This window comes from Telopea speciosissima, chromosome 3 (assembly GCF_018873765.1).
Source record: "Telopea speciosissima isolate NSW1024214 ecotype Mountain lineage chromosome 3, Tspe_v1, whole genome shotgun sequence".
Lineage (NCBI taxonomy): Eukaryota > Viridiplantae > Streptophyta > Magnoliopsida > Proteales > Proteaceae > Telopea > Telopea speciosissima.
Window position 1 is genome coordinate 66,394,722 of NC_057918.1, and position 26,599 is coordinate 66,421,320.

At 38.5% G+C, this 26,599-nt stretch overlaps 2 protein-coding genes across 3 annotated transcripts; one reads left to right on the forward strand and one right to left on the reverse strand.

The window, feature by feature from the left end:
• The first annotated feature begins 8,551 nt into the window (after positions 1-8,551).
• LOC122654278 (nuclear transport factor 2-like) lies at positions 8,552-22,204 on the forward strand. Of its 2 annotated transcripts, none has more exons than XM_043848288.1 (10): positions 8,552-8,571; positions 8,774-8,913; positions 9,029-9,163; positions 10,832-11,138; positions 11,816-12,006; positions 12,126-12,378; positions 13,394-13,515; positions 13,621-13,686; positions 19,950-20,031; positions 21,779-22,204. In XM_043848288.1, the coding sequence occupies exons 2-10, from the start codon at positions 8,875-8,877 to the stop codon at positions 21,967-21,969; spliced, it is 1,386 nt and encodes a 461-aa protein (XP_043704223.1). In that variant the 5' UTR covers positions 8,552-8,571; positions 8,774-8,874; the 3' UTR covers positions 21,970-22,204. The 2 variants fall into 2 exon arrangements, with proteins under 2 accessions (XP_043704223.1, XP_043704222.1); XM_043848287.1 differs by having other exon boundaries at positions 8,553-8,571; positions 11,744-12,006.
• A 654-nt stretch (positions 22,205-22,858) lies between these two features.
• Positions 22,859-25,440, reverse strand: LOC122654280. Its single transcript, XM_043848289.1, has 3 exons — positions 24,515-25,440; positions 23,102-23,274; positions 22,859-22,995 (listed from the first exon to the last, which is right to left on the reverse strand). The coding sequence occupies exons 1-3, from the start codon at positions 25,361-25,363 to the stop codon at positions 22,887-22,889; spliced, it is 1,131 nt and encodes a 376-aa protein (XP_043704224.1). The 5' UTR covers positions 25,364-25,440; the 3' UTR covers positions 22,859-22,886.
• Between the last annotated feature and the right edge of the window lie 1,159 nt (positions 25,441-26,599).

Sequence of the window (26,599 nt, forward strand, 5' to 3'; positions counted from 1 at the left end):
TTCAATTTTTGCAATCCAAGGAAGCGACTTTAGTTGAATTTTGTTTTTCTACTTTGTGGCGCTTGAGTTGTATTCCCTTTTAGAAGCCTTTTTTTTTGTTTTCCTTTTCTTTTTGGTAAAGTTTAGAAGCTTTTCTTCATACCTGAGCGGCTGAGCTTCAAACATGGCTTCTATGGCATCACCTCTCGTAAGACATGGCAACTGCTTTCGTAGGTATGGTAATGGTTACAATGGTCGCTCTCCTATTTCTCGCATCGCCGCTTCTCAGCAGGAGCACCCACAACAGCTTCAGCCGGAGCAGAGGAAATCGAACAACCAAATGGGTCGACGGTATTGTATCTTCGCTTCTTTTCTTTCCATTACTTTCCTTCTCGGCATCGTTGCCCTGTATCTCTCTTGTTATTATCTTCCACGAAAGTGATGTTTGTGCTAAATCTGTGAACTACAAATAATTGAAAATTTGAAGGGAGATGTGTTGAGGAGCTGCGAAATCGCAGCTATCCTCAATTTAAGGTATTTAGTTCGAAAAAATCTATATACCCACATTCTAGCTCTGTTCCTGTTTGTGTCGATGATACGTTTGGAGTTATGCTTGTGAGTACATAGATTTTCGAACTATATTTGTAACATGGAAAGGTAGGCAGTTGCTTCTTGTAAAACTCCATGTGGCAGAGTGAGAGAAGAAGTGTTACCGAAGAGTAATAAAGTAATGAGGAAGAATGTATTAATGCATGAAGATCTTTTAAAGATGACAATGCTTTGTCCTTGTGTCCTATCATAATTGGTCATCTAATTCAGAACTTCCAATTGCTTCATAGCAGGCCTTGCGCTTGGAGTTAGAGAAGAAAGGATGGGCTTCAAAGGGCAGCTTCTAAAGACTTCATTCTAGACCTGTAACAATTTGCTGTTAATTAATCAATAAAGGAGAGGGAGTTGGGGGGGGGGAGTGAGATTGTCTAATTTGTACCAGTTTTTCAACTGCAGGTAATTGTTGGGGTTTGGAAACATTGGTGATTGATTTGAATGATTTTTGTTAGCTAATTTAAATTTTAGAACAGTATTTCTAAAAAACCATGACAAAATTTGCCTCCTTGATATACTTCTGCTCTCTACAATTCAGTAAGAGGTAGAGCAGAAGAGAGAGGTCAAACTCTCCTAATGGACCACAAGGTTACAAGCTGATCTTGAACCAATATATTAGTAATGATTATGTATTGGACTTCATCTTACTTAAGCTGATCAAAACCTTAAAAAAAAAATGAGAGAATGGATTAGCTATCCTATGTTCACACACACACACACACACACACACACAGAGAGAGAGAGAGAGAGAGAGAGATGGGTATGTGTAGTTGGGTGTAGGTATTCTCCAAACAGTAAAAATTCAGAGAACTGTAGTGGGTCTGTGTCATTATCCATCTCTCTGCAGGCTATAAAACATAGTTTATTTTATCCCCTCTGCAAGAGACTACTTGGATGCTAATGTCTCTTGTGAAACCAAAAGCTGAATGAATTCACATCCACCTAAATTAGTGGATTTTAAACTCTAACGAAGTGCGTGAGTTATCAATATGGTTGCCTTCAGATGTTTTTTTCGTTCTTGTTAAGCTTTTATATGTTTTTATGACATGGTTTATATAGGTAGGTGAGTCTTTAGCTCAAAAGGAAGAGCACCTGGGTTTGTTCCCAGGAGATGATGGTTCGACTCCATCATGACTCTCATGTAGCAGTAGCTTCTTATTTAATTTCTTATCTTGAAGTGAACTAATTTATCCATCAGAATACGGTGAGACTTGGGGGAATCTAAACTTTTGTTTTACTTAAAAGAAAGCTATTGAGTCATACTGAGTCATACCCTCTATGTTGTCATACCTGAGCACTCACTCACCCCCACCCCTTGCTACCCCTACACCTGAACACAACACTGACACAGTCACCCTCACCTCTTATTGCCCCTACTCCTGAGCACACACTCAACCCCACCCCTTGCTGCCCCTACACCTAAGCTCACACTCACACATAGCAATGGCATATTAATAATTTTGGGTTATATAAGGTTGGGTGGTAATTGGATTTAATTAATTATTTGAGAACAGTAATATGGTAATCGTATTTTTTTGGTTAATGTGTCTTATACTTTTAAATGTAATGTTTAGTAACTGATAGACTCAGGGTAACCAAATAGTTTTTCAAATAGATTCAGGGTGAATCCAACTGACAGACTCAGGGTAACCAAACAGTTTTTTAAGAAGAATCACGTCACAGAATCATGATAGCCAAACAGAACCTTCGGATCTTCTGCCTTGTTGTTGTTAGTGACTCCCTTCTCTAGTGAATAGAGGATGGAGAAATAGGAATTGGGGAATTGGGTGATGTTGCACACGGATTTGATGGAATCAGAGAAGGTCATGGGGGGAGATGATGAAGAAGACGGAGAGTTCGAGGTCGAGGTTGCTTCTTCGTCATCATTGTAGTTATTTTGTACGATGACACCAACGATCATTGCGATGATGACTGTGAGCAGTAAAACGGCGGAGATGGCAACAATGAGTAGACGCTTGCGATAGAACGTCGAGTCTTCGTTCTCACCCACCTTACCGTAGCCCTTTAAGGATTTGATCAAATCCATCCTTTGTATTGTGCTTTTCTTCCTCACAATCTCTCACCTCTCTAGTTTTCTAATTTCACCCAGGCGTACTAGCATCTGCTATGTTGCAGATGGATCCAGTCCCAACTGGAAATCTGCCTCCTCGATCTGCACGATTTAGAGCCATCTCCTTTTTTATTCAACTTCTTGAGCTCGAGTGTTGCTTGCAACAGAAAAGGGGGAGGGAGCATGAGTGGGGGGCGGGCTTGCTGGAAAGGGGATGGGGACTAGGGAGAGCTGATGAGCAACGAAGGGGATGGGGACGGAAAATTATTGCCCCCAGTATTGGGGGCGGTGCTATGCGCATTGTGCGGCGCAACACCCCCATGTGTGCACAATGGGCCCCACCGTGCACACATGGGTGGTGTTGCGCCACACGATGCTCACAACACCCCCCAGTACTAGGGGCGATAAGGACCCGATGGGGACTGGGGAGAGATGATGAGCAAATAAGGGCTAGCTCTTAATGGATTACTTCCTCTAAATCCAAAACCTTTCTCAATGGATTGCATCTGAGGATGCTACTTCAATCCATTTATGAATAAAGTCTGATCTTCTAAGAAAAACACAATACCTACCAGCAGCTCATCTTCCCCTTTTTCAAACCCTAACGAGTTGGGGAAGATGAGTTGCAGGTATTTTTTCTTTCTTGAAGGGGCATTTTTGTCATTTTACCCCTTAATTTTAACATTGTTACTCATAAACAGACGGAATGGGTGTATTTGTTAACGTTTGTAAACCTTAGGGGGGTATGCAAAATTATTCAAAACTGAAGGGTAAAATGATACTTTCGTCAAACCTTAGGGTGGTATGTGTAAATTATCCTTTTTTTTTTGGGGGGGGGGGGACCCAATTACTTTAAATTTAAAACAATAAAAAGACATGAGGAAAGGAAATGAAATTACCCAAAAAAAATGTCCTACAAACCTAAGGCTCATTTGTTTAGCAGGGAGCGAGGGTCAAAGAGTTGTGGGATTGATCTTCACATTACATGTTATGAGATGATAAGGAAAATGGAGAAAAATGACATTTCCCATTCTTCCTGGTATGTTTGGTTGGTTTATTCCTAGAGTAAGGAAAATATTCTAAGACATAAATGCCCTCCTTTTTCTCAATAAATATCCAAGGAATTAATTTTGTTCAAATTTATAAAGGTTGAAGATTTTTTGTCCAGGAGTATGGCCCCTACACCAACACGAATTCCAATGGGAGCATGTGCAGAAGCATCAATATGGTAGGATTTCCTCCTTTCATGGCGGCGGGACAGTCATTTTGCCACATCCTGTGTCTTGGCACAAGAGCCACACTTCTGGACAGAGTCCTTTTTCCATTTATAAAAGATGCATCAGGATTGGGTAGGAGAAAGAGAGGACCATCATGCTTTGCAGCCATTGTCATTGTTGTGCTTTGCCTCCTACGACTCTCCTCACTTGCCCTCAGTTGAGTCCTCCTATCCTTATTGCAGTTCTTACCCACCTGCAACCCTATTTGCCCCGTTATAGACACCTTATTTTGTCACCTCGGCAATGATGTATAGGTGCTTTGGAGCAGGGGATAAATCCAATCTATGGTTTAATAGACTCACTGTAATTTTAGTTATGCTTGGAATTATGACTAAAATACCTTTATAAAGTTGACAGAGTCAAAAAGTGGTTAAACGATCTTAGAATGAATCCAAAATTCCAAAATAAATGACTTCCATAAATAAAATTATTGTACTTGAAAATGGTTCCATTTAAACATCCTTTTTGAAAAGATTTCATTTTGGCTTTATAGGACTCAAGTCAAAAGATTGTAAGACATATAGGTAATATAAATAACACAATAATGAATTCATATTATTGATTTGAAATCAAAACGATGCAAAAATCAAGTCCTTTTGATTAAGCTTCATTGGTGAGCTCTTATTAATCCTGGTGTTATGGGTTCAAATTTTGAAAGCTAAAAACGTTTTCAAGAGTTCTCTCCCAGGGGTCAATAGTAGTCTATATGTAAAGTTAGTCCTCTCATTTGTGATGGATTTTAAAAAGTCTTATCATACTTGAAAAAGTTGGTGTGTCGTTGAGTTTTTATTAACTTTAATTTTTCCATATGGACTGAACCCTAGGGGTCAATAGTCTATATTGTTTTTTTTTATAAAAAAAATCTCCATTCCACATTGTGTTTAATTTTTAAGTGATCTTTTTATAGTGAGTAACCCTCATCATCTATGAATGTGGTTGACTACTTGTTCATACATGATTTTCACTTCCTTCCACTTGGGGATCTACTTATCAATCTCTATAATGGTGTTTTTTATTCTCAACCTAGTTGTAGTGGATGGAGCTCTATTGTTTTATTTGATTCACAAATTTACTTTGCTACTATAAATTATGGTTTTACATAGACTATGTTGACACCAAAGGCCAAAGACATTATGCAAGGCTTGTTCCTCGTAGTGATAAAAGGATTTAAACAAATTGAAGTCTGGACTTAAAGTCTGGACTAACAGTGATGTTTTAGTTTTGTGTCTCACGCAAGGAAGTCAAACTGGTTGGCCTTAGGATATCTTTGATATTTTAAACATATCTGTAACTATGTCTTAAGTGTAAAATTTTGAGTACGATATTAGTAGCTACTAAGACGGAATCTATTACCAAGGATCCTAGGTTATTTCAAACTATTGAACATGATGTAACCTTTCCATTTTCTTAATATTTTATTTTATTTCTATTAAAAAATTGATGCAAAAATCCACGTAAAAAAGAAAAGAGCATCTAATGCAAGACCGGTAAATTTGGAAACTTGTAAATTAAAAAGAATAAATACAATAAATATAAATAACTGATGCATCTCAAATGCATTAAACCCCTAAGAAGGTTAGAATGCAGTAAAGTCCATTAAGCCCACAAGGCCCAACCCCAAAACGTGGTCCAAGGACAAACCAAGTCATGCAAATATATTATAAGTAATATATGATGCAAACCTTTGATTAGATTGTACAAACTCGGATCAAAAGAGAATAACAATTACAAGAGTGAAATCTCAAATTTGGATAAATAAACATTGTTGCAGTTAAAAAAAAAAGGGATAACTTTCAGTGTATAACTTGGTTTAAGGTGATTCCAGTTGGAGATGAAAGCTAACGTATAGGACTAAAACTTTTATTCTTTGCGTTTTTTGAAATTAAGAATAAAAGAGGGTGATATGAGGACATGAAGTTGAGGTTACTACACAGGTCCGAATCTGAAAAACTATAGAATGAGTTCCAAACTTGGTGTGCAATATAAAAATAAAAAGGGGTGTTATGAACTTGGATTTAGGATAAAAAAGATGAAATGTATATAGTAAAAATATTAAAAATTAAGAGGATGGGTGAGGATGATAATAACTCCAATAAAGTATTCTTCTAGGTCCTTTGGTGGAGGTAGACTTACCAACTCTTCAAGTTTGATGTTGGCAACTCTTTGAGGTCAGGTCACCAAAGGTTCATCAATTCTTCAAGATTGAAGATTGAAATTCAACTTAGTTTTAGGTAGACGAACTCTACTTGGTTCACAAGAGTGCTTGAAGCAACAAGTGAATATTTCATTAAAAAATAGGATACCTTACAAGCAACATAGATATGCCTTTATAAACAGATATAGAAAACCTTAAAAATAACTACAACATCTAAACTCTTGATCTTAATGATGTGCCAATGGTTGAGATAAAAAGAAGAAAAGAAAACCCAAAATATACTACCTTTAACAAAAGGGCGTATATGTTACCTCATGTTTCAAAACTGATGTTTGGGATGCCTTCTAAACTGGTTTTATTTTTCAATTTTGCCCTTCTATATTAGTGTTTAGGTACTCGCATTATCTGCCCTCACCATTTCTCTCTCCCCTCACTTACTCTGCAAATCTCCCCCTCCCTTGCCCCCAGGCCTTGGCCTTCTATGCCCGTCTCCACCCATCCACCTCCTTGCCTCCGCCCTCTGGCACCTCTCTCTGTCTCATCCTCTGCCACCACCATTACCATGACCTTCTACAATGTCCTCCTCTCCCATTTTTGATCCTCCAATTTTTTATTTGTTTATTTTCATTAACTTTTTGTTTCTTTATTCCACTCTATTTTTTTTATTCAACCCCATGTCCCTTCTTCTTTTGCGAACACGAGTTGCTTAGGGGAGAAGGGTGGGGTGGAAGGTGGTTGCAGCATGTGTGGGGGAGTGTTCACAGAAGGGTTATAGCGGGTGTAGGGTGGGGGTTCGTAGAAGGGGGCTGAGGATAAAGGTTCATAGAGGAGGTTGGGACAATGGGTGGGGACGGTGGGGTGAGACCTTGCCATAAGTGGTGCCATCAAGACCTCGTTGTCTACTCCCTTCTGCCCATTGTCAGCAATGACCCAATCCTCTCCTGAGTGTTGGGTCTAGTAGACTGGTCGTAGGTGGCTTTCATTCAAATGGGTCTCTTGCCTTACTGCATTGAGGCTGCTAAGTCACTCACCTCCCTAGCCCTTGACAATGATCGCAACAAGAAGATCATCAATGATGAAAGTGGAGTCCCTCCGCTCCTCAAGATCTTGAAGGAAGGAGATTCTTTTGATGCCTAAACTATCACTGCTACTACCGTGCTTTACCTCGCCACTGACTAGGAGAGAGTCCATATGACCGCCACCAAGCTTAGGATTCCAATGATTGTGTGCATGTCCTCATCGATTCCTCCATGAGGATTCAGATTTGGCCATATGAGGCACCAACTTGGTCGCTAGGATGGCTGAGCACGACCTTGTCGTGGCCTTGGGTGATATTGCAAGTACCCAAACACTAACACAGAAGGGTAAAAGACTTCGTAAAATTGAAAAATAAAATAATTTGAAATAGGATAGATTATATCTGTGCCGCAGCACTGTCTGCGCCTAGACACATGAGCCTGCCATTCAGGGGGACAGGGTGATCATTTTAACTAACCCCATGTGTCTGGACACCCCGAGCACAGAGAACATTTGGCCTTTTAAATAAAACCAATTTAGAAGACACCACAAACGTTAGTTTTATGAAACATTAGGTACTGTCCTTTTGTTAAACATTCGGCACCTAAGATGTCATTTGCCCATATTTGTATAAAACCTATTGTTCGTTAAAAAGCGTACCTTGCTTTTTTCTTCTTCTTCTTTCCTTTTGTTCATTTTTTTGTCTTTTTCTTTCCATCCATTACGAGCCGTTGGTATGGAATCACATGTCATCTTTTTCCGACTGCCCAACTTTAGGAAGCAAACCATGTGTCATTACTATTTTACTCTTTACAGGCATCCCGAAACCTTGCTATTCTGCGCTGACCGTTACTTTGCCAGTTAGGGCTCTGCTATCTTACGCAGTTTCCATAAAACATTTTGTTTCTACCGGATCATTGAATATTGTGTCCGGCCCAACCGCCCGGTCTAAACTCTCTTCTACTTTCCCTAAGTAAGATTCGTACCATTGACCGCATTGCCTCAAGATGAAAGTCAAGCTAAACTCAAACTTGGGAATATAATCTGGTTCGACCACCTAGTAAGATTAAACGGACCGGTCCGACTAAGATCAGCATGAAATGATGCTCTATGTTATTTGTCCACCAGTCTATACTGCTGCGGTCAACACATCATCAATCCACGTTGGATCCAACGGTAGAACTTAAGTTGCACATCATTTTCGTTCTCCCACGTGTCCACCATATATAAAACAAATTTCTAGATCCACACATACATTTCAAAATCTAACGAACGGGAAATGAACCCCTCCCTAGCGCAAGTTAGTAAGAGCGATGACTAAGGATTGGTGTTTCTTAATAAGGTGCGCCCGGTTTTAGACGATTGCGGCGATAGCACAAAGGAAGTCCGAAAGAACCAAAAACAAAACCAGTGGAGAAGCCAGAAGGAAAACAAAAAGATTTTCTCAAATCTAATCTAATATTTCAGAGGTATTTCAGCTTCCCTGTCTATCTCGCTTTCTCTTGATTTCTATGAAACTCTCCCTCTTTCTCTAGCTCTATCTTAGATCTTCCTTTCGAGGTATATGTTAAGAAAAAATTGCAGAAAACTAATGATAAAGAAAAAGGGAAGATTTTTTTTTTCTTCTTTGTTTATGAGCCGTAAAAATCTGTTATTTTTTTGGTTTTACAGATCATCCAAGGATTGCAGATCTAGGGTTTCGTTTGGAGCTTTTCGGGGGTGTTAGGGTTTCAAGATCGTTTTTTTGCTGCATGTTTCCGTAGAAAGCGATAATGGCGACTTTACTTCAAACCCCAGTCAGTGCTGTTCAGGTCAATCCATGAAACTTTTTTTGATTTTTCTTCCCTCCCCCTCAAATATATATATTTTTTCTTTTCGTTTAGTGTAGTCTCTCATTGTCACTCATTCCTCTCTGCGCTGTTTCAGGTTGGTTCGTACTTCGTTGGGCAGTATTATCAAGTCCTTCAACAAACGCCGGATTTTGTTCATCAGTTCTACACCGATGCAAGTTCAATACTTCGTGTCGATGGGAATAATAGCGAGATGGCAACATCAGTGGTGGTAATGTTTGTCATTTTTTTTCTTTTTTGGAATTTTTCTTGTACGTTTAAAATCATGATTTTTCATTATATTTTAGGTATTTGAACCAGCATGAATGTGTTAATCATAAAGAGTGGGATTGAGTTATTGTGTTTAATGGAAGACTGCAATATCAGCTCGAGTAGATTCTATATAATATTGTAATGCTGATGATGCATGACGCTTGGATTTTGTGGTTCATAAGCTGGTTTCTTATTTTGCTGTCTATAGATAATCGATTTGATTTCCACTGTAGTGATTTACATGGAGAATATATTTTGGCTAAAGTTTATTCTATTTTTTTTTTATTTTTTGTTCTGCTACTTTTTAATTTTGTCTCTGGCAGCTTCTTAGTATTTTTTTCTTGTCACATTGTCCTGTTGTTTTATCAGCATTTCTGTTTAGTTGGTATTGACTCTCAAAAACGACTTCAGCGGAAAGAAAAAACTGTTCATTTATCATGTTTTTTTTGTTCTCATTGATTTCTCTCAGTTCAAACCTTGTTACCATTCAATTTTAGACTTTGCGTGCTCAATTCCTCATTCTACTTCTCTCGTTGTGGTTGGGCTCTCTCTCTCTCTCTCTATATATATATATATATATATATATATATATATATAACTATACTATTTCCTTGGGAGTGATAATGAGGGAGTGCTTATCCGAATCTGCCATAATCAGAAACAGCTTGGTCTCCATAGACATCTGGACAGTTGGATTCTTATTTATCATGTGTTTTTTTTTGGGGGGGGGGGGGGGTTGGCAATTCAGATAGTGCATTCCAGCATCCATACTTATAAAATCCCTCTCTTCTCAATTTAGATAGCAGTCTGTATCCTTATAAAATTTTGGCTTTCAAATTTGTTATTTAGTTGCGCTGCTTTATTTAGGATACAACATGAAGAATGGAATGAAACCAGTTGGACCAAAAATGGTACTCGTTATTACAAAAATATTAGTTTAATATAAATATAAAGCATCAGAGAACAACTTGAACTTACTAGAGGATAAATTTGCGTACACTTTTATACAGCGACACATATGCATGAACTTTATCCATCCAACAGCACTTTCTGTTGCTCTGTGACGGTGAGAGGATGGGTGAGGGATTTTGACAAAACGTTTCTTCTTCTCACTAGTGAGAGTTTAGATTGTGATGGTGTGAGGTAGATTGGGCTGAGTTCTTAGTGCCTATTACAATTTTGCACAGCTTTGCAACGAAGAGTTACTGACCTCAGCTAGTGAACAATCTGCATGTTTGCTGTTACTTTTTTCACCTTCCTTGTGTGCCTTCACCCTCTCCCACTCAAAAATAAAATACAAATAAAATTTAAATGAATTATATTAATATGTTGTTACCACTCTTTTGGTGGTTTTGGGAGTGCTGAATATTTGTTTTTTTCACCTGTTGTCTTGCTATAGTAATATTTCTTTGCTTTGATATTTTGCAGTCTTCACTTCCATTTTTCTAATAATTTTCTTCACCTATTGATGTCCCCTCCCCAGCCCCCCATGCCCCAAAAAAACGGAGAAAAAATTTCCTGTCTCCAAGTTGTCCATTGTTCTCTGTCATGCCATTTAACAGTAGTTTGCTCATCTCTTTTGCGATTTCTGCAGAACTAACAGTGTCATGCCATTTTCTCTTTGCAGCAAATCCATTCGCTTATCATGTCACTTAATTTTACCGAAATTGAAATAAAAACAGTTCATTCTCTGAACTCGTTGGAGGGAGGAGTTCTCGTGAAGGTTTCAGGTTTTGTGCGAACAAAGGATTTCAATGGCAGGAGGAAATTTGTGCAGACCTTTTTCCTTGCTCCTCAGGAAAAAGGTTTCTTTGTTCTCAATGATATATTTATCTTCCTTGATGAGGAACAGATTCACCAGCATCCGGCAGCTATACTGGCACAGAACAATTTTGATTCTAAAGTAGATGCATCTAGTCCCATTCCAGAGCCAGGTATTGTGAATATCAGAGGACTCCTGACTAGTATATATAACAGTAAATAGAATTGTAAGATCATCTATTGGAAAAATGGTTGGGACCAAGCTTAGATAATGATGATCATTCACTGCATAAGTGTACTATATGGATTTTAGCAGGTAGGAAATTTGATCTTATTTGTAGGAGTGACTATAAGGTCTGTTAGTCTTCCATTCTATTGAAAAAGAGTGTTCATATGTTCCAGTGGATGCTGATTGTAGTACGTAATCAAAAGTCAAGAATGTTAATTCCAATGGATGCTGATTGTAGTACGTAATCAAAAGTCAAGAATGTTAATTCCAGTGGATGCTGATTGTAGTACGTAATCAAAAGTCAAGAATATTAACTTAGAGAATTAAGTAGTAATCCTGAAACTTAAAGTAACATGTATGAATAATTCCATTAAAATTTGGAGAATCATGTTTGATTTCTGTATTGTTTTTGGATTATAATTTGGCAGCGTGTTTGTCTATAACACTTAGCAAACTGCTTCGGAATTTGGACTCACTTGTTTCTGAAACATGGTCTGTCAGATTCCATTCTTGCTTCCCATCTGTTAATAAATATATGTTTGCCATCAGGTCATCTAGAAGAAAGTGATCCATTTGAAACTGCTGTGGAAGAAATGGAGGCCACAAATTTTGTGCCATCAGGTCATCTGGAAGAAGGTGATCCATTTGAAATTTCTGTGGAAGAAACTGCTGTAGAGGAAAACATAGTGGATGAAACTTCTGTGGAAGAGGTGACAGCTGCATTTCAAAGTGCAATGCCCCCAGTCCAAGATGCTCCTGCACCTATTGAGGAACCTGTTGGAGAGCCTCCAAAGCAGACTTATGCCTCTATTGTATGCTCCACTCTTATATTTGCAATTCCTGTTGCTAAATGTTTTTCTGTTTGTGTGCCTGTTTATCTTTTTATCTTTCTAACTTTATTCTGCCCTGATGTTTTTATTGTAATTGGTAGTTGCGGGCAAGAGGGCAATCCGTGTCATCAGTAGCTCCTCAGCAATCTATCAACAAGGGTATGGCACCTACTTCAGAATGGAATTCTGCAGGATGGCCTAATCCTTCACAGTCCTACCCTTCATCAATAAATGTTCCTGAAAAGTCTGGTGCAGGATGGCCTAATCCTTCACAGTCTTACCCTTCTTCAATAAATGTTCCTGAAAAGTTTGGTTCCGAAGCAACAGATGAAGTGACGGCCATAGAAGAAGAAGGTTATCTGCTCAGCTCCTCCTCCTGCTCCATTCATATATTCTATGTGATAGGGACATTATTTCTAGTGAATAAAGCGTCATTGAGAAATCCTTGAATTGCATAAGATAGGACCAAATTGTTGTTGTCCATTCAGTTGTTTTAAGAAGCTTGTGCTGGTGGAACATTTGTTACATATACCCTTAGTTATAAATAGGACGTGAAGTTTATTGATATGTTTAACATGTAGAACGTATAAAATTTTTATTTGTAAAAATTATGTAATTCACAAGGATTATGTGTATATGTTTAAGTTACTAAAAAATGGCAACAGGAGCTTAATCCTGACAAAGACCTGGATTTGTATTTTATTTGCCTTTTATGCTTCATCAGATATGCACTATAAATATGGATTCATCTTTATCCGCTTGGTATTTGACCGTTTAAAGCCCTATTGGTTGGCTATCTAATGTTTGCTAGTTACTATTTACAAGTTTATACTTTGTGGTACGGTCTAATGTTTCCTTCTTTTCACTAAAATCTTCTACTATTTCAAAATTTGTGGAATAGCACGAGTCCTTTTCTCTTATTGTCAAAAATTAATATTATTTCTTGCAAATAACTAGAGTTTTATTTTCTTTTCTTTGAGTGTTTTAGAATCCTCATTTCTTACTATGAAAATCTGGATTGTTACAATTTGCTTTATATGTTAAATTATAGTTACTATTTCCAGTTGTTATATTCAAGTCTAATATTCACAATATATCACTAAAATCTTCATCTGTTCCTAATTTTGTTGAAACAAGTCTGGAATTCCTGTTGAGTTGGTGTTTCGTCAAAGGATTAATAAGATTCTTCATGTCATCTGACTTGTGGCAATTGCCTTTAAAATTTCATATTGCTTTCTCTTTTCATTTGTAGACGTTAAAAAAATAGACCAAAGATTAGATGAAAGATTTACTCACCTTCTTCCAAAAAATTAGATGAAACAAGTGCATCATTTTTTTATTTTTGGGATTCATTTGTGAACCTTTTCAGGTGAAGTGAGATCTGTCTATGTGAGGAACTTGCCCACTACCATTTCTTCTTTTGAGATTGAGCAGGAGTTTAAGAACTTTGGCAAAATCATACCTGAGGGTGTGGCCATCAGACACCGCAAGGTTCATTCTCTTTGCTTCTTTTTCTATTGTATGCCTCCATTTGAACCTTAAAAGATATGGAACTGACATCTACCCATCTGCGAATGTATTCACATTGACATGCAGGAAATTGGTGTTTGCTATGCATTTGTTGAATTTGAAGATGTCCATGGTGTTCAAAATGCGATCCAGGTTAGCAACTTCTCCTAAAGAAGCTGTTGTTAATCAGTTTTACATTTAAGTTCTTCTGTACAATCTTAAATTCCCTAGTGGATGTAATGTAGAATCAGACCCCAACTAGGAACTAATTCCACAGCAGGACCACTAAGATATCAGAAGTAGCACTTTTCAGCAATCAAACAAGGATAGCAACCACCCAATTAGATGTTCGAAAGGATCTCAGATAGCAGTAGATTTAGGACACATATTTCTCACAAGCAAATCGATAAATAAAGAAAGGTAGAAGATAGGTAGAAGGATAGATTTGGATTGAGCTTCTCACTCTCTCCCGGGCCTCTCACCCATAGGTATATCACCCTCTCAAGGCATCTCACATCTCAACTGAATCGCACAGCTTCATGAAGAAAATTTCAAATATTCACTATCTCAATTGTTTCCAGCTAATGGCTAATACAAATATATTTAAAGAAAACCGAATACAAGTCCTAATCTATCTAGAAAATTAAATCTAACTAACCTTCTAATTTCAAATCACATATAAGTAACTAAGAAAACCAAAACAGAAACAAATCCCAATAAGAACCTATCAAATAAAACTAATTATACCAGCTGCAATGTAGTCTAGAATGAATGTAATCAAAATAGAAAGCAAAACCAGAATCTGTCTCAAAAGAAGACTCAAATTAGGGTTTAAACTAGGGAAAGGCTAAATTAGGTTTAGGGTTTTATGGGGACTAAGGGTATGAAAGTTAGGGTTAACGTTAGGTTGAGATTTACTAATATCAGTGATGTAATAAACTGATTCAGCAAACCAGTGGGCCAGTGGGGTATAAAATAGAATCAGCAGCAAGGTGTTGGGAGAAAATAGGTTAAACTTAGGGTTAGGGTTTAATAGAGGGAAGTTAGAATTCCTAGGGTTTGGCAGGGCAGAATTGGACCAGCTTTGGATCGAGTTCTCCAAGGGGGCAGAGGAAGACTTGATCAAGCTTTGGAGGGTTTTTATTGGCTTGTTTAGGCTATGCTGGTTGGGGGTGGTCTAGAAGAGAAGAAGAGAATGGCTAGGGTTTGGATCAGATTCAAACTTACTTGTTGATGATGGCAACACCTTGATAACAGCTTGCTTGAATGTAGAACAGTATTACAGTAATGGAACAATGATAAAGAACCGAAGAACCACTCGGGCTTCTCACCGTAAGGTGTCAATCGGATCAAACACCGATTCCATCAGCCTTGATCAAACACAAGACAAAGATCTTCTTGAAGAAGATAAGTTGCAGAGCAGCAGCTTTGAGAATTGTTTTTTCAATATTTGAATGGGGGGGGGGGGGGGAATAGGAGCCCCACGAACAACTTTTATTATAAGGCCTAAGGCCATGTCCTAATCAGCCTAGGGAGGACATCCTAGCCGACTTAATTAACAAAACACATCCTCTCTATGACCCGTGGAGAGGAGTGGACCACTTAAGTCACATTACCATTAAAACAATTACAAAGAAATCTACTCAATTCATTTAAATTGAACCATTGGTTCAAACTAGTTTTGGATCGGTTCAATTTAAAAGACAAAAACATGAAAAATATAGAAAACTACTAAAAAACTAAACAACTAGGAGTGGACAGATCCCCCTAGCTGACTTAATTAACAAAACTCATCCTCTCTATGACCCATGTAGAGGAGTGGACCACTTAAGTCACATGACAACTTAAGTTTTCACATGACCACTGCAACAATTACAAAGAAATCTACTCAATTCATTTAAATTGAACTATTGGTTCAAACCAGTTTTTGACCGGTTCAATTTAAAACAAAAAAGCATGAAAAATATAGAAAACTACTAAAAGACTAAACAACTACTTGGACTTCTTCTTATGAATGTAATTCTTCAGATCCGCATTAGTTCTCCCTGGATTGAAAACATACGTCTCCGACGAATGGTTGAAGGACATGTACCGCTTATATAAATCGGGGTCGAGCCGCTTGAAGTCGTCAACGTGAATCCTAGTACTGTCATGGCGTGGGCAACCTTTCCATTTGACAAGGAAAGCATGGTAACTGTTGCCATGTTGTGTGGTCTTGGGAAACAGATCTTCTACGGTGCGCTGCCCCGTCTTGTCTGTGTTACGTAGACACAGGGCTGTGTGCAATGACCACCTTACCCCTGCCCGAGCGAGGGTAAGGCGGTCATTGCGCATGGCCCTATGTCTGCGTAGCACAAGCCGGACGGGCAGTTGCGCCGTAGAAGATCTGGATCTGTGGTCTTGTGCATGTCATCCAAGACCTCTTCAATAATGTCCTTAGTGGGTGATTTGAGTAGGGGCAGCCTCAGCTTGTGTTCAGAATCACCATCATCTGAGTGATGTCCCACATTGAGATGTAAATCAGCCACGTTGAAGACATTGCTTATGCTCATATCAGCAGGTAACTCGAGTACATAAGCATTAGGTCCAATACGTTTTAGTACCTTGTACCATGGTTCAAGAACTCAGTTTCGGTACAGGTTTCGCCCTGGCAAAAAACTGAGTTGGGCTGAGATCTCGGTGAGTTGGGGTAAATTTTTTTTTTGAACTTGATGGTTGGTTTCAGTGGGTTTTAGTCCTAGTTTGGTCATGAAAGTTGGTATACAGCCTATTTTTGGCCATTTAAAAACAATGACACTATCAGATTTTGAAAAATCAGAGTCCAAATAGGAGTTTCACTCAGTGGGAAATCAGGATAGACACTTATGCCAGAAACCAGGACAAACACTTACTTATGACTAACATCATTTAAGTAAATGAAAGATATTATTCATAAATAAGCAAATACCTCTCTATTTGAATCCAATAAAAATAGTAAAAAAATCAAATTCCAAAAGGATAAATAGTCAACCCCCCAGGTCAAGAACAAAAACTGGATTTTTGGCGGTAGGTTCAATTTTCAATTTTCTAATGTTGGGGTTTTTCTCAAATCTAAAAATTTCATAAATCTTAATGAGGTAAAATATTGCTAAAAACCAAAAGTGCGGTAAAATATTCATTTGTTTTGATGCCCAAAAAAATATTTCCATTCAAAGTGATTTTGACAGCATTCGCGCACACCAATTTAAGTTTGACCGGTACATAACTCCTTCGATATAAATCAGATTTAAGTTTGACCGGTACATAACTCCTTGAAAAGTCGAGTAACCACATGAATACCGTATGTATCCTCTTCGTTTACCTCAACATCATAATCATCAACATTAAAATCTCCATCTTCCAATGGATAGGGGTATAAATCAGGGTTATCTCCCTCAGAAATATCTTCCTTTTCAGCAACTACATTAAACTTCTGATGAGTGGGACAATTCTTGGCATAGTGTTCAAGCTCTTGGCAATGAAAACATTGTACCCTATTGGAGCTGGAGGACGTGAAGGACCAGCGGTATAAGATTTGGGAGCTGTGAAATTTTTCTTGTTCTCAACAAATGGAGTACCAAATCGTCTACCAGTAGATACCAATAATTCTTCTGAACGAAGAGCCTCCTCAAAACAGTCCCTGACATTAGATATATCTACTATGCCAGTAGCCCTGTTAATATCAGCTCTCAACCCCAGTCGAAATCAAGATAATACCTGAATGTCATTCTCCCTAATACCGGTACGAGTAGAGAGAGTCGAACTGCTGCATATACTCAGCTACAGCCAAATTCCCTTGACGAAGGGAATTTAGATTATCCTGTAACTGTGCCCTGAAATGTCGTGGTAGATACTTCTTACTCGCATCCTCTTTCATTTCTTCCCAGTTATTGGGTGCTCTACCTTCATCTTCAAGATCTCTTTTAGTGGTTTTCCACCATTCACGGGCTGAACCCACTAGCTTAGTACATGCTAGTTTCATCTTCTTGTCTTCAGGTAAATCATACCATTCAAAATAATCATCTAAAGCTGCCAACGAATCATAAATTACCTGTGGATCATGTTTGCCATCATATTCCTTCAACTCTACCTTGACCTTTCGTGTATCATCATATCGTTGATGAGTACCAATGTAAGTGCTAAAATATGATCTCACATGTTCTTCAAATGTAGGCCGAACTGTAGGGGTTCTAGGAGACTCTATCTTCCATGTGCCTTCGATTATTTCGGTACACTTGAGACTGTACCTGATATCTATCATCTTCAGGTGGTACATTACTATTCCTTACCAGAGTAACCTGACATTCCTCAAGTTGCTGCAAGCTTTCACTAATGGTTTTCTGTTCAGCTGCTAATTGTTGAAATAACTCAATAACCTTAGCCATAGGATCAGGTGGTGGTAGTAATGTTCAATCTTCACCCTCTGCCATAGCTTTGATACCAATTTAATGTAGTCTTAGAATGAATGTAATCAAACTAAAAACCAAAACCAGAATCTATCTCAAAGGATGACTCAAATTAGGGTTAAGCTAGGGAAAGGCTAAATTAGGTTCAGGGTTTTATGGGGGCTTGGGGTATGAAAGTTAGGGTTAATGTTAGGTTGACATTTACTAATATCAGTGATGTAATAAACTGATTCAGCAAACCAGTGGGGTATAAAATAGAATCGGCAGCAATGTGTTGGGAGAAAATAGGTTAAATTTAGGGTTAGGGCTTAATAGAGGGAAGTTAGAATTCCTAGGGTTTGGCTGTGCAGAATTGGACCAGCTTTGGATCGAGTTCTCCAAGGGGGCAGAGGGAGACTCGATCAAGCTTTGGAGGGTTTAATGGCTGGTTTAGGCTATGCTGGTTGGGGGTGGTCTAGAAGAGAAGAAGAGAATGGCTAGGGTTTGGATCAGATTTAAAACTACTTATTGATGATGGTAAGTAATAATTATCAAGGCGTTGCCTGGGCGTCCAGGCTCCTTGGTCGACATGGGCGCTTGCGCCTTGGCAGGCGCCTTGATTTTTTGGACCCTCTCCAATGCCTTGCGCCTTGATAACTATGGTAACACCTTGATAACAGCTTGCTTGAATGTAGACAGTAATGGAACAATAATAAAGAGCCAAAGAACCTCCTGGGCTTACCACCACAAGGTGTCAATCATATCAAATACCGATTCCATCAGCCTTGATCAAACACAAGACAAAGATCTTCTTGAAGAAAACAGATTGCAGAGCAGCAGCTTTGAGAATTGGTTTTTCAATATTTGATGGGGAAAATAGGATCCCCACGAACAACGTTTATTATAAGGCCCAAGGCCATGTGCTAATCAGCCTAGGAGTGGACAAGATCCCCCTAGCCGACTTAATTAACAAAACACATCCTCTGTATGAACCGTGGAGAGGAGTGGACCACTTAAGTTGTCACATGACCACTAAAACAATTACAACGAAATTTACTTAATTCACTTAAATTGAAGAACCTCTGGTTCAAACCAGTTTTGGACCGGTTCAATTTAAAACACAAAAACATGAAATTAAAATAAGTATAGAAAACTACTAAAAGACTAATCAATTACTTTGACTACTACTTCTTACGAATGTTAGTCTTCGGGTCTGCATCAAGCTGTAGGAGTGAGGTTGGACCTTGATGCATAGTCTCTGGAGGTAAGGCTGCCTAAATTATGACCCTACCAAGACCCCGCCGTGGCGGGAGCCTCGTGCACTGGGTACACCCTTTTATAATAGCTGTAGGACTCCTCCAAGTATTGACAATTGAGTCTTCAATTTGTATTCACTAGCTCACTGGCTGTGGGGTCCACTTGATCATATGAAATCTCCTCCCAATAGAGCTGAGCGATATCTCATAATGTACTGGAAATATACTGCTCGATATAATAGGAATTAGGATAGAAAATATCTCCTTTAATAACTGATCAATCTCCTCTTTAATTCTGGAAGTAAATCCACTTAATTCTGGAATTAAATCCCTTTTTATGGTACTGGATGATACCACTCCTTGGGGCACAAATCAATGGGTTTGAATAAACCCAGAATTTGGACCAGGTACCTGCTGGTTGATCTGCATCAGGTAGTCTTTTACTTTTCCGATAACATTTAATTTGTCTTGGCTACTTTTTTTTTTTTGGATTCATTGTTTATACATTGGTCGAGTTGAGTTTTTAGTTGCTTTCTTGCTTTGCCAAGTGGAAAGAATCTGTCCTATGTCAATACATATTTATTCTGCAGTAAACCACTCAACTCAACTAAGCCTTTTCTTAACTAAATGGGGTTGGCTTCACGAATTTTGTTCCGCCATTCATTCTGGAGTAAAGAGCTGACTTCATCTAATTTGGTATTTCATGGGTGGATTTTTGTACATAATGTTAGCCTCATTTGGCTCTGGTTTTCTGTAGGCATCTCCAATACAGCTTGGTGGGAGGCAAGTGCACATTGAGGAGCGGAGAGCAAACAGCAATAGCACATCTCGAGGAGGAAGTATGTTTCACGGCACTACCCTTTACACTTTTTACTTTACATTACCTAAAACTATGATTACTGTGGAAGGATGAACCTTCATCCTTAGTGATATATCACTGATTTCTGATGAATATGGAAATCTGGGTTTCTATGCAAGCCACAAGGATCCCAAATACCCCCTCTCTCTCACATATTTGAAGTAATGAAATGTATGGTTTATTCTTCTGTAGTTTTTTTTTTTTTTTTTTGTTTGAATCTCATAACATGGTTTCTGTTGGGGCTCATATAAATGTGCCTCTACTTTACACTGTTAGACCACCATTGGTTTCTGCCCAAGGAATGCTGCTTTCTGGCATTCATGTTATAAGAATGCTGGGATGGAGTTTAGCATCAAATAAATGTTTTTTGTTATTCCCTGAGGCAGGGAACCTGGTGGGGGCTGGTAAGGAAGAGGGGAAATCTGAGAAGAAATAGTTGCAAGGGAAGAGGAAGGGATCTCACGCACAAACTCACACACAGTTGAGCATAATTTCAATATTCACTATTCAATCTCTGTTTTACGTTGGTTACAATGCAAGTATTTAAAGAGAAAAACCAAAGACAATCCCAAGACTCCTGGTTAGACTCTAAAATTGAAATAACTTGCAACTTGCAATTTAAACTCCAACTAACTCCTACGTATTCAACCCAACCCAAAACAAATAAAAGACTTAAATAAATAAACAACTAAATAAATAAATTACTTCTAACCCTTAGTTGACCAAAAACCCAGGTTGGACTGGTTTCTTCTAGGTTTGGGTCTCCAAAGCCTATAATGCTGGTCCAACCAGTCAAGTGATACTGCATCAGAACCTCTCTGTGGCATTAACATTCACTGTACCTGTTGGCTGGAGAAAAATTTATATGTCAGACAGTATTATTTAGTGAAAGACTCTATAATAGTTGCTGAAAAATTCCTGCAATTGAAACTGTTTTTCAATTCTTTGTTCACAATTGTAGTTATCACTGTTAATATATATACTGAGTTGAGTAATTCTTAGTCGGACAATATTAACAGTAATCTGCAATAGATAAAATATTAGAGAATGAGGAGGAACAGAAGAAGAGAAGAGAATATGGGGGAAGAGAAGGAATTGATTGGGAGAAAAATTTCCCACTTGATACCCCTCACCATTGTATATATGTTTCTGTTATATAAGAAACCTACAGGAATGACCTCACTTAACATAAATTTCAGAATACCAGAGGTAGCCAGCCCATCTATATATCTCAACGTCAACAATCATGCCAAGATTAATTTAAAAGAAAGAAAAAGAAACAGGTCAAAATACTGTCGATTTCAGCCCTTGGCCTAATTGTGTGGTTGCTGTCAACTCATCTGTGGCCTGTCATCAATGAGTACCTCTTCTGGTCACCCTTCAATTCTTTTTTTCACTCAATGAGTACCTCTTCTGGTACAAACCTTAAAATTATTGATTGTCTTGGAGTGACTATTGCTTCTTTGGTATAAATAATTGACCAATTCGCAATACTTAAGTTTATTTTAGATATGGCCAAAGTGACATTAGTTTTGAAATGAGGAACTGTTGTGCTATTCTATGGAACAAACTATTATCCCATTTTGGATTTTTAAGCTATTTATCGAATGTTCTGAAGGTCTCGGTGCAGTTTAATTTTAGAACATCTTTTTAACTCTCGTTTGCTTTATTTATTTAGTTGTTGAATGTTCTTTAACATTCTACTGGCGCTTGAATTGTTTTGACAGGAAGGGGTAGAGGGAGGAGCAGCTATCAGACAGACGCCCCGAGGGGGCGTTTTGGTGGCCGAAGTTTTGGCAGGGGAAGTGGCCAAGATGGTGCTGAGAGGGACTATAACAACAGACCTCGAGGGAATGGTTTCCACCAGAGGGGTCCAAGACCAGTATCAAGGAATGGGCAGAACCCATCAGAGCAATGAGTTAGTTTTCCTTAGTAGGGAGGTGGTTTTCTGGTAGTAACATTTCCTGTCATGGTTTTAGGGAAAAAAAATATGTTGATGATATTCCTGTGGAGTCTCATTTTGGAATTTATTAGTTGAGGTGTCAAAGTGGAAGCGCCACTTTTTTTTGAGTGTGGGCATTTGATTCCCCAATGTTTCCCCCCCCAATTCATCTTTAACTTGGATAAGAGGGAAGGTAAACATAATTCATATATCTTTTTTTCTGAGTGAAATGTGGTGTCTTCCTTTTTCCTTTTGGTGGGTTTGGATTTGTTTTCTCAACATAAAAAGTCTGAATTAGTGATAGATTCAATTTTCCTTTATTTCGTTGAGTGGCAGATACCAATTAAAAGCATTACAAATATAGTAATGAAAGACAAGGCTTGCGCTTCATGTTCATAACCATATCTGTTATATATCAAAGCATACTGTGGCCTTATAGAAAGAGTTGTTGAACTGTGTTGGTAGAAGTCATTATATGATTGAAAAGTTCCTGAGTCCTTTAAAGGATATAACCTGGATTAGCCATGAATGACACCTGAAGGGCCTGGAACACACAATCCTATCCTATCCGAGTCCGAATTTACCTCTTGTTCTTCCACTAATCATGGAAGCTTAAGGGTAACTGCAAGTTGGTGGTTACCTAAGGAGTCTACTGTCCACAAAATGGAGAAGAAAAGAGGAGATCATTTTACATTCCCAAGAGGAAATTGCAAATTCGAGGCCAAATGCCTCCACAGAATTTAAATTTAAGAGTACTACCTTTCCCTTAAATACACCAAAAGGTAAAAAAGATGCTTTCTTTTGTTTCAAAAGAAAGCTTGCACTTCCAAATTTCCAAAACTGTAATTCTATCCAGTAGAGCTTTAGTATCTTTCTAGCATTGTATGCCACAATCAAGCACTTGCAGAGGCCACTATCCCACCAGCAAAATCCTGTGGCAGGTTGCCTTCTTCCTCATCCTTTGTTTCCCATAAGAAGCTAGCATATGCTGCAAGCACATGGCTGCCAAGAAGAAGGGCAGCAATTTCTCTAAATTTAGACTCAATTACATTTGTAAGACATGCTTTGTCATATAGAGATGAATATAAAAACTACAAAACACACATACTTATCTTCAGGTGCAGCTTGAACTGCACGTTCAAAATAATTTGAAGCTCTGTCCTGATCATGGTAAAGCTTCCACAATAGTTCAGCATACTGTGACATGATCTCCCCATCTGTTGGATCTACTAGTATGGCACGCGAGTAGTATTCCTCAGCCCCTCGCAGGTCTCCTTTGGACTGTTGTAAAAACAGGGAATTACTTCAGAGAGCAAGATTAGGGTCTATTGTATAACAATCGACAAGGTCTCAACAACTTGAGTTCTAATCATTATTCAAGGAATCTAAGAAACACTGGCCTCGGATATTATTCATCTGTGTGATAATTCAGTGCTGAAGGTAAGATAATGTCTTACCAGCGTTAGAGATATATTTCAACTTGAAACAACAACAACCCTGGAGATTTTTCACATCCTCATGCCTGCTTTAAGCTTGCAGTATACTAGCCTTACCCTCATCAGTGTTCAAGGAATGATCATGTTTTCCCTGCTTCTAACATGTGCCCTGCAGACATTCAATGGGATTAAGGTGCACAACTCAATTGGAAACTCCAAGTAGCTCCAAAAGGTTTAAGCGATTCGATGACCACGTATGTCATGTCTATAACTTCAACATGAATTTTTGGAAGGGATAGATACAACAGAAATGTAACAGCACAGAGCAGATGAGTAAAGAGATGCCATTGTATCAGCTTTTGGTCAGGGACATCTCCTTCAAGAAATTTGTTCCAACCTCCTACCCAAGAGGAAGGACATCTCTTTCATCTGATCAGTTAAGAGTCTTCGGACTGCAAACTTGACATGTTTGCCAAATGATGGACAAAGGAGAAAGAGGGGCTTTTTCTTTTGCAGATAGGTGATAGGTGAATCTGCCTATTAAATAGATACTTATGAACATTATACAGAGGCTTGTGAGACAGTATTACTGTGTTGAATTAAGCATACAATCTATGGCTCATCCAACCATTAAACATGTTTTCAGATGCACAACTTATTAAATCACTCAAGGCACAACATTTGCTACAATAGAATTTTCAGGCAATTTGTGATATTCCCAGTCAAACCACCAAAGTGAAATGCTAAATAAGAGAGGATGATAAACAGATCTACTATGAAAGTAACCTATGGAGTGCACCTATTCAATAGGTGGAGGAGATATTTTAGAACCTTAAAGTCCATTTCCTCAAAAGGACCTTCACTCACATGAATTAGCAGAACATTTAATTGGAAAATTGAAACTATCCACCTGACAATTAACCTGTGAGGACTTTGAATTTGAATAATGTTTTGAACAAATCATACAGTCCACATTGTTGTTCACTAATATAATTTCTATATTTCATCACCTTCAAATGAAAATTGATGACAAGTAACAATAATTCAAGGAAAAAGGGAAGAGAAAATGGATAATTTGATCTAACCTGATACAGAAACTGAGCATAATTCCTTAAGAACAAAGGGTTGCAAGGATTTTCTTCAACCCTCTTCTTATAATACTCCTCAATTTGGGATCCTTCCCTGCCACCACCCTCACCGGATCGATCGGGACTAAAACCACCACCACCATAGCCACCTCCACCACCAGCACCACCACCAAGACCACCCACTTCAATTCCAATCCCTCTTGCCAGATAGAGAGGTGGGCTCACCAACTTCTTTTCCTCTCCCATCCCATAGCTATGCTCTTCTTCCACAATCAAACCCATATTATTGTTCCTCCCAAAAGAGAATTCACCACTTTCCACAGCAGCGATAAAGTCACCAATCGTGACAGACCTCCCCAACAACCCATCTCTCTGATCCATATTTTCTTCTTTCTCTTCTTCGTCTTCGTCTTCGACTTCAGACCCATCTCTCGAACTGTAAATAGAGAAGCTTGGGATTGTCTCCAGAACTGACATACTTGGCCTTCGTGAAGTTCTGCTCAGTGGCTTCGTAGTGTAATCGTCGAAATCGCAGGAGGCAGCAGCAAGTCCTTCTAAGTTACCGTCAGATCGGGCCCTTCGAAAGCCTCTGGAGCTGGCACTACTGGGTTCGCGGTCGAAGTCAGAGAAGGTCACAACAGTGTGAGAAATTGGAGATGAGTTGCAGGAGAAGGCGCTGAAATGGGGGTGCCCTCCATGAGAGAATGAGATTTTCTTCAGAGTGTGATCAGAGCTCAATGGGTGTTTGTTGTTGTTGCTAGAGCTATTCTCAAAATCCCTATTAGGGGTTTCGGAGGAAGAGAGCAGGGACCCAAGAACAGGGGTAGAAGAGCTCCTCAGCATCATTTTTTAGAGCTTTAATGGCCGTTCCTGAAAGATTTACCCGAATCAGAATGCTTGTGGACGTTCTTTTTAACGAAATAAAAGTTCCAGAAAAAGAAAAAAATGAAAACCTTTACAAACCACATTTGCCGTGATTGGATTTAACGTGCGTAGAGTTCTAACGGTGGGAGTGATACACCAGATAGCAGCAGCACCAGAAGAACTAAAAAAATCTCCTTTTCTTTCTCTTTCTCTTTCTCTCTCTCTCCTGTGGATTTGATTTATTGAATTTCACTATTTCTGTGGTGGAGAGAGCTCCCATATCAGGAGGAAGGAGAAATATCTCCATCTCGATCTCAACCAACACAGGTGACAAGTGATTCCGAGAGTGATGGGATTCCCCATTTCTGTCGGTTACGAGAAGCTTTCCCTTTCATGCATGGAAAGAGATGATCATGTGAAAAATGCTGGTGTTCATTTTGTCGCTTTCCAAGGAAAATGGTCGTTGCTCTTCCCTCTTCTTGGCTGTCCACCCAACCCGTTGGTTATATTAGGATAAGTCGTAAAGGGTGTCAAATTGGAACAGAATCGAAAACTGAAATCAGATTCAAATTGAATAATTGTAATAAAATCAAATCGAATAATTTGGTTACAATTTGGAGCTGAAGAATAGAATTGAGGTGGGATTTGGTTACTTTCTAGATTCAACATAGGAACCGATGGGTAGAATCAAAATCGAATCGAATTTGGATATCAATATATTATAGTATTAATATTAAATTAATATAGTATAATATATATTTTACTAGTATAAGAATAAAAGCCGAATCGTATAGAAACTGAAACCAAACTAAAATCATACAGATTCGGTATGAGTACCAAAGTTTAGAACCAAGACAGGACCAAGTCTGGATCTACATAGATCACGCTAATACTTCTTGGAACTGAACTGAAACTAAACCGAATACTCGATTCCAGACAGATTTATACCCTTAACGACAACTGTCTACTGCAGTTGATAGTGGGTGATGATGTGGTAAATCTTATTTTATCAGGAAGTCTCGGGTTCAAGTGTCTTGGTCTTCACTTTCCCTCCTCATAGGGTAAGTAGGTATCCATAGGGAAAATAAAAAAAAGACAAGGAGTATATGATATGTTGACAGTTTCTAATTTGTAAGTTTTGGAGGTGCAAATGCCTCCTAAGGCTTCACTTGCTTGGGTTTTGAATCTTCTTAAATCTTCCATTAGTCCACCACCTCT